Genomic DNA, 16,103 nt, shown 5'->3' with positions numbered 1-16,103 from the left:
AGGGTATTTGGTTAGTGTAATCTCACGAAACTGCAAACATACTTATAACATTCAATTGGTGATTAAACGTGTTGTTTTATTGTTTTCAGGCGGTCCCATATTTAGGTTAAAGGGCTCAATTCTAACAATGTCATTTTTAGACTGCAACGGTGCACTAATTCCTTACGCTTACGAACCCTGGAGAGATGAAAACAAAGAGGTACATATCTTTCTTTATCCCCGATTCTACAACTCCGTGCCTTTGTATAAAATATTTTCTTAACTATTTCTTATCTTCCTTCATAGTATAATAATTAATACTTCTTCATTATTCACAAGATACTGTTATCACTATCTCTTCTTACTTCAACTATCCCTACTTTGTTTCTCTTAAATTCACCATGTTGACAAAGTCTTCTAGGTTTTTATCTGACAATGTAGATGGAAGAACTTCATTACAATGTTCTCTATTGGGTGCATGGAATTATTTTTAACTTACATAACTTTAATTTGACAATCAATGTAGAGAATTGCAATGAACAGTCCAAAAGGTAATCAATGCACTCAAAGTAACATTATTGATTCCATTTCACGTTTGTGTCACACGATTGCCCCCACCGACTGTTCATCGCCATTTCTCGAAAAATCAATTATTTCCATTCCATAAGTTTTGAGTTTGTCGAAATAATTGCACTTAATTGTGCTGACACAATCAATAAACTCACTATTATACTTTACACAATCGACGACTTAGCTTGGTGGATTACAATAAAATCCATTAACTTACGTTAAATTGTCACATTGGTTGTTTTGCCCTACTTACAATGTAAACTGAATATTGTGGCTCTAAATGGATTATAACGCTTTCCAACCTGGGACAGCGTTGGGCATTGGTCCTAAATAGGGTAAGTTGCAAGTGCTTATAGAGTTGCATTTCAATGTTTCAATTCAATTGTGAATGTTTAATGACAACTGCTGTCTATACTCATCTGATAAATAAGTCTCTCTCAAACAATTTCATCTTGCAAGTATTTGAACCGTAAATATAATATGAATGCACGCAGTGTCTGTACATAAGTGTACCTTCCATATCTACCGTACAACTACTCTTTATTCATTTCATATACAGATTCATATACTACACTACAAAATAATACCGTACTTACGTTAGATAAAATTTTAATATACCGTGACTAATGTTTTACAATATACTTATATGCTTACAAATTCAACGATATTCGAAAACAATTATCTTTTTTTAAAAGAGCATACATTTTATACTACGGTTTAAAATACAGTGAATTTTTTTTATTAAATTCATTTCGCTCGAGATTTTTCAAAAAATAATTTATCAATACGCTTTCTGACCGATTATGTTCGTTAAAACATTGACATTGGTGTGTGGCTAATTTGGTGTGTTTAGTTATAAAATACCATTCAAACACTTCTTGCTAACTGCAGGTTTACATTATAATACACATACTTATATTATATACTCTCAGTTTTTCTAAAACTTACAACATGCGCCTACCCCTTTCCAATCCCCGTGGATATTCAGTTTTTCCACCTTTGACAAAAAATATCTGAGGAATTGTGTAACTGCTATACAATATTCAGTTTAATCTTTGCTTACAAAGTGTTAAAGGTGAATAAAAGGATGTTTTTTATTATGTATTAAATATTTTCTAAATTACAGACACAAATAATATTTTATCATTGAAAATAATATTAACAACTCTCAAACGAAAAATGTGAAGTAGAAAAATCAGAAAAGATTCAGTCGCATCTAAGAATTGAACCTGGGACCACAGCCTTGCCGGGGCTTTGCTGTGACCACTGAGCTAATACGACCCTATTCCCTTCGGTCATATTTAACTGTATCCTACTGCGACTAAGAACTACCAACATTATGTTCATTTTCTTAATGCATATTTTATGGCTGCTATCTTTATACGTGATTGCAAGATTTTCCCTGAATTTAATTGTAATTTAGATAGTATCTTAGATAAATAAGTCCTTTTTTTAATATGCAACAACTATCGATTTTCTTACAAGTCTAGGATAAATTTTCTATGTTTAGATTATCTCAGTGGTCAGAGCAAAACCCCAGCAACGCTGAGGATCTGGTTTCAATTCTTAAATATGAAATGTGACCGAATATTTTTTCTGATTTTCTTTTGAGAATTGTTAATGTTAGCTTCAATAAGTTTTTCCGTTATAAAAATACAAATAATATTATACATAAGAGAACAAATAGTTTTAACTGCCTCTAATGGGACTCCTTTTAATAATATGTCAAAGATTGACCACCAGGGGTACGCGTACACAGTTTGAGAAACACTGATATACTGTATATATATAGAATATTCAACTGCTCTACAATTGTCTAATATTAATTATGGAACTAAATTATCTAACAAATAAAATATTCACTTGGATAAATTCATTAATAAAAAGAAGCAAACTACAAATGATTAAAAATATCCTAATAAATTCATATCAGGCCATCCCAAATATTTGTGTTATTTATATGAGAAATAACAATTAATTTGATTTAATTTTCAAATATAATTTATTAAGTTAGTACAGCGGAAACATCACTGAACTATTAATGAAACCGCAATATAATAATAATTATATGTTTCCCAAATTAATAAATAAATTTCGTTTGCTATAGCTAGCAGAATAGTGTTATTTAAATACTATATTTGGGCTTTTAGTTTAGTATAATAATTGGTTTTAAATTAGAATCTCCCAACTTAACAATTAGGTTGCTTTTTTATTTATTATTATTATTTTATAAAAGTCTTTTTCTTAAACTAAACAGATTTATTTATATTTTGCTTTTTATCTAGGAGCTTACTTAGATGTGTAAAAGTTATGAATAAAATATATTTTATCTATCTAGATAAAAAAATAATAATAGTGTAGGTGTGTTAGGAAACATGGTACTAGGTATTAGGTTTTAATTACTTTTTCTTTTATGTAAATATCAGTGTACATAATGTATAGAAATAGATGGTTTTAATATAATATGAAAATAGTCAGCCCCAACGTTGAAAGATGTATTATAAATATATAAAACATTACATACAGATTGATTTACGCGTTAAGTAAGTGAAGCATGGAATATTTTACCCTTTGTCAATACCAACACGAATAAATACAGTTGTTTTCTTTTTGGAAATTACGCTGGATTTATTTTCACAGCTGGCATTTTGATTTACGCACATTTTCCAGGCTGCATCTCGCCTTTCTCAGATGAAAGCACCGCACCCAATTGTGCACAATATTGTCTTCACTTTCCCAATCTTGCTTTGCTTCTTTCTATGACTATTCTCTTTGAGATCTTTTAACATAACCTATAAATTTATTTTCAGTTGTTTTTTCTTTTCCTCCCTACAAATGATAATATTGTGAAGTTATGTGATATTCCTCTGGTGTCGCTTTAGATTGGGTGTTTCAATGTATTGGTGGGAACTCAATGTACTTTTGTCAATGAGCATGCCAGATTTCTTACTGGTTACTGCATTTGAGTGTTTTATTTTATGTTGTTTGAAATTATTGTCGAAATGATATTTTTTTGCATTGTTTGGTGTGTTTTTTTATTATCTGATGTGTAATCTGCCTAAAAATACTGCTATCCTCCAAATATTTACACATAAAGTGAGGATGTTTGCAAATAAATGTGCATACATAAAGCATAAATAATTTTCATAAAATTATTAATTTTTAGCATTGCTGATTTTATTGAACATAAAATCAGGTGTATTCAAATAGATACTTACTTCATACAAACTTATTTATGATGTGAAGTGTTTTTCGAAGACCATTGCCTTAGTTTAAAAATGCTTCGCACCCTTTTCATTGGGCTCTTATTGAAAAAATAATAATTGGTTTCTCGCAGTGGGATTTAAACTCCACCCACATAAATGTTGTCCTATTTCTAACCTTTTCACAAATTTTACCGACCGGCTGTCGCATATATGTGATTCGTCAGTGGCTATCCCCATACACGGATGTCGCATATGTGTTCCGTCAGTGGCTATCCTCACACACGGATGTCATATATGTGATCCGTCAGTGGCTATCCCCATACACGGATGTCGCATATGTGAACCGTCAGTGACTATCCCTATACACGGATGTCGTATATGTGATCCGTCAGTGGCTATCCCCTTACACGGATGTCGCATATGTGATCCGTCAGTGGCTATCCCCATACACGGATGTCGTATATGTGATCCGTCAGTGGCTATCCCCATACACGGATATTGTATATGTGATCCGTCAGTGGCTATCCCCATACACGGATGTCCCATATCATTAATATTTCCATTTCATTAATACATCTATTCAAAAGGTGCCGTGTGGTGGGATAGATTGTGTTGAGATAGCCCGAATTGTAAAGGTGATTAGTACACACTACTTTCACCACTTTTATATTATTATTTTGGGTGTTAGATCTAGGTTTGAGCATTTAACAAATTATTGACATGTTTCATGTTATGTGTCAAATATGATTTGTGCATGCAATAAGTAATGCATAAACAATCTCTAAATGTCTAACTTATAGTTTACTTCCTTTCCACTGTGCTCTTTAAACACAATCCAACTATTTTCCAATAAAGTTAAAGCAATCAATTTAAACAATAAATATCACATAATATTCATCTATCGATTTGCCGAAACAAATTAATGGCAGAGTCAATCAAATTTTTGAATATTATTTAATAGTTTTTGTTTAAATTTGATGGGCATTAAAAATCTTGAAGTTTTTCCTTTAAAAATAAGATCGTCTCATCTTATCTTTTTTCTTTCGCATCTTGATTCTTTCATTCTGATTTCTTCATCATTCTAAAATTAACTTTTATAACAAAGTTATTCCCTTATTCTTAAAATTCAACACATCTGATAGTAAATTGTTTTTTACTTTCCATACCTACAGAACAAGTTTGTAGAGTAGACTAATCATTCTTGAATTTGATTAGCATGTACATCAACGTGCCCTGGGTAAAGTACTGTCACTCAACGGTTTTTTGTCATAGGTTGTCATATTTTTTTTATTTATTTAGAATTAACGGCACAAATGCCTGAAAGTTATTAACAGTTGCAGTACAATACGGAATGAAATTTCAATTATAAAATTTTCTTTTTATAATCAAAACTTTAAACTTGCAAGGAAGTCAAATGTGTTCTATACCACTTCAGAAAGGACTTTATTTACTGTACGACTTCAGGAAGGACTTTATTTACTGTACGACTACAGGAAGGACTTTATTTACTGTATGCGTTCAGACAGGACTTTATTTACTGCAAGACTTCAAGAAGGACTTTATTTACTGTACGACTTCAGAAAGGACTTTATTTAATGTAGGTACAACTTCAGAAAGGACTTCATTTACTGTACAACTTCAGAAAGGACTTTATTTACTGTACGACTTCAGGAAGGACTTTATTTACTGTATGAGTTCAGACAGGACTATATTTACTGCAAGACTTCAAGAAGGACTTTAATTACAGTACGACTTCAGAAAGGACTTTATTTAATGTACAACTTCAGAAAGGACTTTATTTACTGTACAACTTCAGAAAGGACTTTATTTACTGTATGACTTCAGAAAGGACTTTATTTAATTCATGGTTATACACCGATTATTTGCTTTACCTTGAAACAAATGTTGAAAACACACCACAGAGCAATCAGTATGTGAATGAAAGTAAATGGGGGGAAGCAATGACGTTACAATACATCTAGACTTGCTATTGTCTCACAAACTCAAGATAAGATGTGGCAAGTAAGAAACACTCCCATGCAGTGGTGGCTCTGGCACATTTTCGATAGTGGGGACAGACATTTTATTAAGTGTAAATCCTGAAATCTCACTGCCTGGACAAACTTAAAATACAAAACCCAATATATGATATATTTTAAAATGAAAGTAGGTAATTTTAATACGAGTGGGTAATTTTGAATGTTTTCAATACTAAGGTCTAAAGTCTTCATTAATATTTTCAAATTAATTTTATATGCGCATTTTATCACGCACCTCCACAGAAACACCAAATATGTACATCTATAAATATGAATTTTCATAAAAAAACAACAAATTAATTAAACCAACTTCGGTTTAGAGCCCCTTTGTGGTATCTATTTTTACCAGTATAGAACGACGCTGTAAAAATAATCCGATCAATATTATTATTTTATTAACACGTCACATATGGCCATATATATTGCCCGTGCATAACTGACCTACTTCAATTTGGTCTGAAACAAACGTCCAATTATTCACAAGGGGATCCTGGAATATGTCCCCGCGGTTATAATATTATGACTCCAAATGCGCATGCGCCAACTTCCTCAAATTCTTAATTCAAATTTTGTTCATTTGTGACAAAGATAAACACTAAAAAATGATGTGCGTGTGAACGAAATAAACGATAGCGGGCGGCATTTTCGTATTTGCGTCAAGTACCACATTCTACATCACGGGTGTGACTGAGATAACAAGATACGCTTACTCGCTTACACTATAAGACGAACACGGAATAGTATATGAGATGACCTACTGCTATTAAGTTGCCCTTGGCATACTTATGTGTTGCTACATTCGCTATCTCACTTTCTCTAACGGCGCTAAAAATCTTCAGAAATCAATCAAAATAATTCTATTTTTTTAATAATCAAACATTTTGTGTGTTTCTGAATAAATTTTTATTTGTTGGTTTTTATTAGACTTCGAGGTAACACACAACCTTACACGACGTGTAGCAGTTTAGTACTAAAAATACGAAATCGAAAGCACTACAATTGAATTGCTTTTGGCTTGCCATTTTGAGATTCCTACAGCACGTCTATATATATTGTAACGTCACTTGGGGAAAGCACCAAGATGGCCACCCCACACATTGTAGAGATGGGACATCCAGCTATAGATGTACATATTATAATTAAATTATCAATCAAATTTAAATTCTCTTCTGTTAAGTGGGTAACTCTTGGGGTAACTTTACTTAGGGTGCGCTTGGATGGTTACTTACCACAATGTGTACTATTAATTTCTTCAATTGCAAGCAGTAAATAACTAATTTTTTAAATATACAAACTTCTTTGTCTTAGACAAGCCAATAAATCTTAGAATGTTTTCTCTCCTTCCCTCTCCTTTCCCTCACAGCAGCTTACAGAAGAAATAATGCGCACATCGGGAGATTCTGGATGGGTATAGGCACAAATATTTATCTAAATATACTTTACAGGTTGATTCATAAGAAAAATTTTTTTAAGCTTTCACTCTGAAGATATTATAGTCTCTGCCCAAAATATTATACATTAGTTGGGTTGCTTCTACCTCTGTTACATTTGATCGCACCATTTTGAATTTTTAACATTTGAATATTCCCTTTTAACCGCTGATTTTCGACAAGTCTCAGCGTTTGATAAAATTATGCTGAAGTCTGATAAAAATTTTATCGAACGCTGACACGTATCGAGAATCAGCAGTTATCGGGGAGAATTCAATTGTTAAAAATTCAAAATGGCGCTACATAAAACAAATGTGACGCAGGTAAAAATAACCCAACCTTAGTGCCTTAGCAATTTTTAAGGAAAAATAATCCTTCTTGCTTCCATTTTATACAGAAGAAGAATTCACGCACAACGATTATTCTGAATCAGAATCGAAGTTAACGGGGATTTGATCATTTGATCATCAATCAAATATGATGTGGGTGGAAAAATCCCAACCCAAAATCTGATTCCAAAAAAAATAACTGAGCGAATAACGGGTGCCATAATCTAGAAAAATTTCTATAAAGTCACAAAACGATCAAATGTGAATCACCCTGTAAAATATTTAGCCGCATAGTTGATGTGTCAACCTCATTAGTCCACACCCCTTATCGAGTGTTGAAATCCAGGGGCGTGAAAAGAGGGACCGCACGCCGACCAAGCAGGGTAGCGGCAGCGGGCCCAGCAGCCGCATGAGCCCCACCCCTGGAGCCAGCGGGTCAGCTGACGCAGGGCTGTGCAGCGACAGACAGTTTGTGGTGATCGCCTCAGAGAAGCAGGCAAGGGTGGTAGCCCTGCCCAGTCAGAACTGCGTCTATAGACAGCAGCTGGTCGATACGGACTTTGTGGTGAAGGCAGAAATCGTCAGCATGAAAGGTACACACTTATACTTACAACCTACACACTTAAAACATAGGTAATAAAATAAATTATGTGACTTCCTTCAACTTTTCCCACCCTCAGTTAGTATCCACTGTTTCAATCTGCCTATCATTTGACTCAATTGCTTTATTTGTATTTATTATGAATGTTACTGTTGTCTAACATGACATGCTAATGACTAATGACATTATTTCTCAAGAGAATATTTTTTAATCATTCAATTGCCCCTGAAAATCTATAAATACGAAGGATAAATTCATTAAATTTCAAAGTTAATTTTCAAGTATGTTAATTTTCACCCCCATACACACAAGCCCTGCTTATTTATGGGGGTACATCGAATACTTATATTATGTAATTAATAACCTACTATATTGTGTAATTATATTATTTAATTGTTATATTATGTAATTCGTGTATCTTTTTTTACTAATAAAAAAAACTAAAAAAAAAAAAAAAAAAAAGTTACTTTATTATTTCAGTTTTGTGAAGCAACTCTATACTCTAGATCTTTAGTAGGACTTTCACAGAAATTTCAAATTAATGTTGAAATTTGATGAATTTTTCAAATTCTGTGAAATACCCGTCCTAAGTATCACTCATTTATTTGATTTGGGGCACCATTTTAGTAAATATAAGATAGGGTTATCATTGTTATAGCTCCCATGAGCAATCAGGTAGAAGAACCTTTGTTCTATCTCTCATGTTTCCCTTATTCCTTTGTTAACCCAGTCTCTTTTATCCCAGTCTCTCACTAGAGTTGTCATTGGCTATTCAGCTACAGGCTATTGTAGAATATAGCTTTTCTAAATAAATGTGCTTTTAATATTATTCTGTTATTTTTAAGTTCTCATTTCCAGTTACAGATAATGTGATCAATTTCTTGACAATCGTATAATAACGCTTCTTCTAATTTCAGACAGCGTTTGCTTAGTTTGCTATTTCTCTTCTGGTCACCTGTTCGCCTACAGCCTGCCTTCGCTCAGGCCGCTGATAGACATCAACTTCCTGCCGCTCTCCGAACTCAGGTATTAAGTGTACAGTAGTCAACAGGTGACACTTGGACTTGCTTTCTGTTTACAACCAACATTCTCGTACATACACCTCAATAACTACCGCATACCTAATTACCCTAGAGATGGATTTACCCCGCGTGCCTCCCTTTACATATTAGTTTTTCTGTGGTGGCATGGACATAACAATAACCCTTCCGTACTCATTATTAATCTGTGGTGGAAAGTTAACATTTTTTGTACAAGATTTATTAAAATAATTCATTGTTTTTGTACAGTTATTGAAACATTATTCCATTGTCAACCAAAATATATCGTCATGTCTATATTAGGTACTCTCAGTTTTTTATTAGAAGTTAAATTTTTTTACTGATGAATATAATAAATATTATCATCCATTGACATTTTGAAAAATTATTGTAATGTTCATCTTTGTTCAAAGTCTTGGATAGGCATGCACTAGATTGCTCTAGAGACACATGCTCCGCTTCCAGCCATCAATCAGGTCATGAATCAATCACGTTTTATTTCTACCGAAATAAGTTATAACTTTTGACAATGGTATGAAAAAAAAACACACAAATTTTTCCATGCAAAATTTTCACAATTTTTAGAAAAGAATTTTTTAAATTGTAAGCAAATCACCATCTTGCAAATTCTATTGATTCTAACACTGCAAACACACCAAGTCCTGGATTTATCAAATATTTTACCACATTTCAATGATAAAGCGTACAAATAAGCAAGTAATTCGTCACTGTTGTCAATAATTTCGTAAGTTTAATGTTGTCAATGGTTGCGGGGCAAATATCTTTATATCATTTTGTCATACACATTGTTATTTAGAATGTAAATAAATACATAACGAATTGATTTCTCAAAAATTTGTATTTCACTGTGTATATTTTTTGCAAGTCTCATCGACATTTTTATTTTTATTACATTTGGCTCTTCGACTATGGCAAATAAGATTTAATTTGTTTGCTCCTCAATTACATATTAATAAATAGAGTGTTTTGGTAAATTATTGAATTTACAATATAAAGTATTATTCCTTCTTGTTTTTTGTTATGGAACAAACAAACGCATTGATTATTTAGTTCTTGTTGATTATGCAGCTGACGGAAGTAATAATTACTAATATATTGGAAATTTAATAGGTATTGAAATATTTGCACCTTTGTAATAACAAATTAAATGCATTCATACGCCGCTCATTACGTGAAGTCGCACTTTGGTAATAACATGGTTGTTGGTTTGTTTCTCGGAAAATGATTCAATACACTTATATATTTCAACAAAGATCATCTTTAAACTTTAAACAAGTATTTACTCATTTACAAGAAACAAACATAAATGTACATTAACCTGTGGTCCAACAAAAAAATGCTTTCAAATACACAAGGATAGCATTTTTATTTTTTTAAATACATCTTTGTTTATTAGAATACGTTTTTTTGTTAGATCCTTTCTGTCTTTTCTAAAAACTGAAAACCTTTCAATCTTTTTCTGATAAATTTATAAATAATAATATTTGGTGTTTTACTGAGATAAACCAGTTTACTTAGAGATTGGAAGATTTTCACATTGTAGAAGCAAGATTTCCTTTTCTTACTAATAAATGATCACCCTTTTGCTGAATTGTTTAGAAAGAGAGCACCCTATCGGCTGATTTTAATTTTATTTTCATTATTTAGTCAAAATTTTATTTGGTTATGATTCTGTCGCAAGTTCCGACCATGGAACTACTGCATTGCCAACATTGATTTTTCATCACTTTGCGAAATGTGGTAATATTTTAACATTTTGGCCATTCAATCAGGTGTATACAACATAATACTCATTTAAAGACAACATAACAGATGTATTTACATTTTAATATAAACCATGCAACATAATATACTTCATATTATTACATTGTATAAAACAAAATCAATATTACACATTCATTTCTGACATTGCGCCGTGCCTATTCACGGTTTGTTACGCAACACAATTGATTGTATTAAGGTCACGTCAACATTGTAAAACAAAACTGACAATAACAAAACGAGGTTACCACGACGTAACTGATTTTGGTATTCATTGGTAATGTTAAGAATGAATGCCAATAGTTGGCAAGTTCGCTCTCTTTCTTAATAAAGGCTTCCCCTACCCATCTGTCTGTGCAGTACCATACTCGTGCTCTACCTGTATGGTACATGTGACAGATGTGCCCCAACCTAACCTAACCATTAAGTGTAAGCTAATAGTGTGACTGTCTGTTGGCCCGTGTGTATGGTTGGTGCTATGTGTAGCTTCCAGACTCAATGCAACACTCAGGGAGGGATTGTAGATCCCATGCTCTCCATTTGGGGACAACAGCTCATAGTAAACGAGGACACCGATCAGTAAGTGTCCCCAACTAACATACTAATCCTAGGCACACTATTTATTATAAACCATTCACCTTTCCCAACTATCAACATGTTATCTGTTACTTTTACTATCTCAAATTATTTTCATGTCACCCCAAACATTCAAAATCTAAAAACGTTGCAACCATTTACATACTTTGAAATGTTTTCATGAAAATGATTTGAAATCAGCGTTGAATACCTCTAAATCCTGGAAATGTTTGTTTTTATTCCTTAAAGTTTTTGGTATTTAAAAAAAAATTCTAATTTATACATTTATATGTGTTTTTTTTATAAAAATAATCTCTACTCTAATACATAACAAGATACTTGAACAATTTTATAAAATAATTTATTAAATCTCTTCATATTTCTGCACGGCCATTATTTTTAATCTTTGAAAGGGACTTTAATTATTATTAAGTTATGCTTTTCTTAATTTACTATTTATTAATTCGTCAAAAAATGTGAATTATTCTTCGTAATAAAATTGCACCAGATTTCTCTATTGAGCTTTTCACACGCACAAAATAAAACTCTCTCGATGTTTCACTGCTAAACAAAGCTGAATGTAATCTACTCCGTGAAAAAACATTTACGGCAAACTCTGCATGAAATGACACGGGGGTTGATTAATAATTATTATTTATTTTATTATTTTAAATACATTTTGTCAATTGGTAAGTAGCTAGGCTTATTCGTACATATTTCAAATTCATTTCAATTTTTTACCATAACTTTCTTCTGATACTTTTTTAGTATTTACATTGCAATCAATATTTTTCAAATTAGAATCGATTTTAATCAAACAACAATAAAAAATATGTAATTTGAAAAAAAACTAATTTAGTAATTATTTCTAATACTTGCACTTGACCGGCAATCAGAAGGCTGCGGGTTCAATTCCCGTCGGCGGCATGTATTTTTTCTCGGAAGATTTTTTCTATTTATTTAGGTGTTTCAGGTTAATAATTATTGCTTAAAAATTATATATTACTAATAAATTTAATAATCTGAAATTAAAGTCAACTCTTTTATATATCAAAAGATCTTTGAAAAATGAACAGTGTATTTAACTCGTTGGATGAAATTATTTCAGAATTGCAAGAACATTTTGCTTTAGTAACCGAGGCCATGGTTTGTACCTCTCCTCTCCCAGCGAGGTTCAGAAGTTCACTATCGACATTGAATTTTGGTAAGTACCATTTGTATAATGATCATGTAACAATAAATTTATAAATATTTGTGTATAACTGTTAGATCTGCGTTACTATGCAGATTTCGGTGTTGGGAACTCTTTGTAAAAAGTAAAAGGTTCTTTATTATAATTGTGTTTATTTACGTGACAATTAATAGGACTGGATTTAGCTACACTGTTCATTACCCTAGGGTTGGTAATTCTCTGGTTCGAGAAGCTTGTTCCCTGTCAATATCACCTCACAAGTACTTGTTACACTCTAGCGACATCTGACGGACTCTGGAGTAAGCTTTATGACTAGCGCCATCTATCGCTTAAATACTCAACCTTATTACCATACATCACTAGATACAGTGACAATTTTATAAAGCAACAAGGAAATAGAATGAGCTGCTGACCTATGATCGGCTATCCTCGGGTTCCGCCGGAACCATTCGGGACACAAGAACCGCCCAACCGTACAATCACTGCCATCTATGACTTATTATCAGAACTATCTTAATGAGATATTAATATCTAGCTCATGTGTACCCAGCATTGCTAGGGGTTATCCTTGGGAGATAGACATACCATCGCGGACTTTTCTATAGGTCTTTTTTAAGATGAACAATTCTGTACTACATTATTTTGATGTATCTCATAAGATTTAGCCAGCGTTAGCAATGTAGTGCCCCAAAATATATTCTTTCCACTTGATTATAAAACATTTCTTTAGACTTTTCTCTACTTTCTATAAATATAATATGTATGTATTATATACGTAAACCTTCCGGAAGAAATTCTCTAAATGATAATGAGAACCCTATCAAAATCCGGTGCATCGTTTAAATGACCTAAGCGCACAGACAGACTTTATTTTATACTATTTAGATATACATTTTCATATGAAATTATAAAATTACTACTAGGTACGGACTGAATTTCAACACGCTTTTTTCATAATTGAACAATTTGAAAAAAATGATTTTGTGTTTTGTTATATTTTGACAGTAGTAGTTGTTGGATATGTTCAATATTTAATAGCTCTTGATGGAATTGACTTATGGAGCTGAAAATGTTTGCGTTGACCTGGAAATTCCTTACAGAAAAGCTTATGCAAACGTCAAGTCTCGAGTTTGTTCAAGAGTTTTTGCAAAGACAAATAATTAACAGATTTTCTGCTTTGTTTTTTACTTGATGCTTATGATTTTACAAGCATAATAATTAAAACAATATACGACCTGCCTCGAGGGCGGTAGTGTTGTCAGTATTGGGATAAATAATATGGCCAATGAATGAATTAATTATTATTTATACTAGGTAGGTACTTGCTATATGGTATTTATTTGTTTTGTCCAACTTGCGGGCTCAATAGGTCGAAATTTTTGCAAACCCAGTTTGCCACCTCTTACCAGACCTGACGGCTCACTAGCAAACACCGCCACCGAAAAGGCAAACCTTTTAGGGAAAATGTTTGCGGAAAACTCGACCCTCGACGACGGGGGTGCTGTTCCGCCGTCGGTTCCTCACTGCGGCTTCTATATGAAAAAGCTGAGGATCCGGCATCGGGATGTACTCCACGTCATACGGGGGCTCGATGTTAACAAAGCTAGTGGACCTGATGGAATACCTGCCCTGGTATTGCAGAGGTGTGCTGCGGAAATAGTTCCAGTTTTGACAAAGCTCTTCAAAATGTCCCTGAAGTGTGGCACTGTGCCCTCTGGTTGGAAAAAAGCGGTAATTCACCCTATTCCCAAGAAAGGTGACCGCTCCAACCCGGCCAACTACCGCCCCATAGCGATCACATCAGTTCTGTCCAAAGTGATGGAACGTGTGATCAACGACAAACTGCTCACATACCTCGAGAAGAACAAAATTATCAACGACCGTCAATACGGATTCCGGCGGAACCGCTCGTGCGGTGATCTTCTCGCGTATGTGACGCATGTTTGGGGGCGGTGCCTGGAACGTCACGGTGAGACCCAAACGGTCGCACTAGACATATCCAAGGCCTTTGACCGGGTCTGGCACCGAGGACTTGTCAACAAATTGCATTCTTACGGACTTCCCGCATCCCTGTGTACGTGGATTGCTGACTTTTTAAGGGATAGGTCGATTCAGGCGGTTGCTGACGGTTTCACCTCTTCCTCGCACTCCATAAATGCTGGCGTCCCACAGGGATCGGTTCTGTCTCCGACTTTGTTTTTGTTGCACATCAATGACCTTTTGACATGTGCACCGATTCATTGTTACGCGGATGACAGTACAGTTCATGATAGCTTTTTGTTTGACAAGCCCCCAAAGGGCACACAAACTCCAACGGCTCGGAGGGCTTTGAAGCAGAGAATGGACGGTTATCTCGAGAGTATTTCCTCCTGGGGTAAAAATAATCTCGTCGAATTTAATGTTTCAAAGACCCAATCCTGTCTGATTACGTCTAAAAGGGATCCAAATGATAATCTAGTCTCCTTCAACGGAAGCAATCTTCCGAACAGGCCTTCCATTGATATGCTTGGTGTAACTATAAGTGACCAGCTCAGGTATGGGGGCTCCATCGAAGCTAGAGTAAAGTTGGCCTCTCAGAAGCTGGGCGTACTGTACAGGGCCCGCAGATACTTTAATAGTACACAACTGCTCACCCTGTACAAATCGCAAGTGCGCCCTACTGTCGAATTTGGCAGCCATCTCTGGTCTGGAGCCCCAAAATACCTGAAAAAAACCCTTGACTCTGTGCAGAAACGGGCGGTCCGTTTGATAGATTCCCCAATCTTAACAAACGGACTGCAATCTTTAGAGCACAGGCGTCAGGTAGGTATGCTGTCCTTGTTCTATCGGTATTACAATGGAAGATGCTCTGAGGAACTAGCGTCATTGATCCCTTCGGCACCGGTGCGTAGTCGGGATACACGCCAAACGCGCGCCCAACATTTGTACACAGTTGACACTTGTCACATGAGAACGGGTCGCTTCTATGATTCGTTCTTAAGTTCAACAGCTCGGCTGTGGAACGAACTGCCGGCCTCTGTGTTTCCTCCCTCCTACAACATGGGACTCTTCAAGACCCATGTTCACTCCTTCCTCTCCACAAAAAGACCCTCCACACAGCATCCCCAAAGATGACATAGGCCCTGAGGGAAATTATTTTCTTCAGGGCCTCCTGTGTGGAGTAAATATAAAAAAAAAAATAAAAAAAAACTAATCAAAGTTGGTTGTGTTTCCAGCCAAGCCGTGAATGAGATGATGGGGGAACTGTTCCTCCCGCACGACATGCCCGAACCACCAAAGGAGAGCTTCTTCCGAGGCCTGTTTGGCGGAGGGGCTCGCCCACTTGACAGAGAAGAGCTGTGTAAGTTCTTCATTAAAAG

At 34.4% G+C, this 16,103-nt stretch overlaps 1 protein-coding gene across 3 annotated transcripts in view; it reads left to right on the top strand.

The window, feature by feature from the left end:
• The window catches only part of Tomosyn (syntaxin-binding protein tomosyn), a 671,040-nt gene that overhangs the window by 649,992 nt on the left and 4,945 nt on the right, over positions 1–16,103 (top strand). For 2 of the 3 annotated variants that reach the window (XM_089637452.1, XM_089637450.1), the window contains 7 exons: positions 90–199; positions 861–884; positions 7,900–8,146; positions 9,072–9,180; positions 11,463–11,555; positions 12,661–12,756; positions 15,960–16,084. In XM_089637452.1, the coding sequence (XP_089493578.1) occupies positions 90–199; positions 861–884; positions 7,900–8,146; positions 9,072–9,180; positions 11,463–11,555; positions 12,661–12,756; positions 15,960–16,084 (804 nt within the window). The remainder of the gene's footprint in view (positions 1–89; positions 200–860; positions 885–7,899; positions 8,147–9,071; positions 9,181–11,462; positions 11,556–12,660; positions 12,757–15,959; positions 16,085–16,103) is intronic. The other variant, XM_089637451.1, reaches the window with a different exon arrangement.

Source organism: Hesperophylax consimilis, chromosome 11, assembly GCF_061612785.1.
Source record: "Hesperophylax consimilis isolate HC1 chromosome 11, BYU_Hcon_1.0, whole genome shotgun sequence".
Taxonomy (NCBI): Eukaryota; Metazoa; Arthropoda; class Insecta; order Trichoptera; family Limnephilidae; genus Hesperophylax; species Hesperophylax consimilis.
This window is presented reverse-complemented; position numbering and strand designations above follow the sequence as displayed.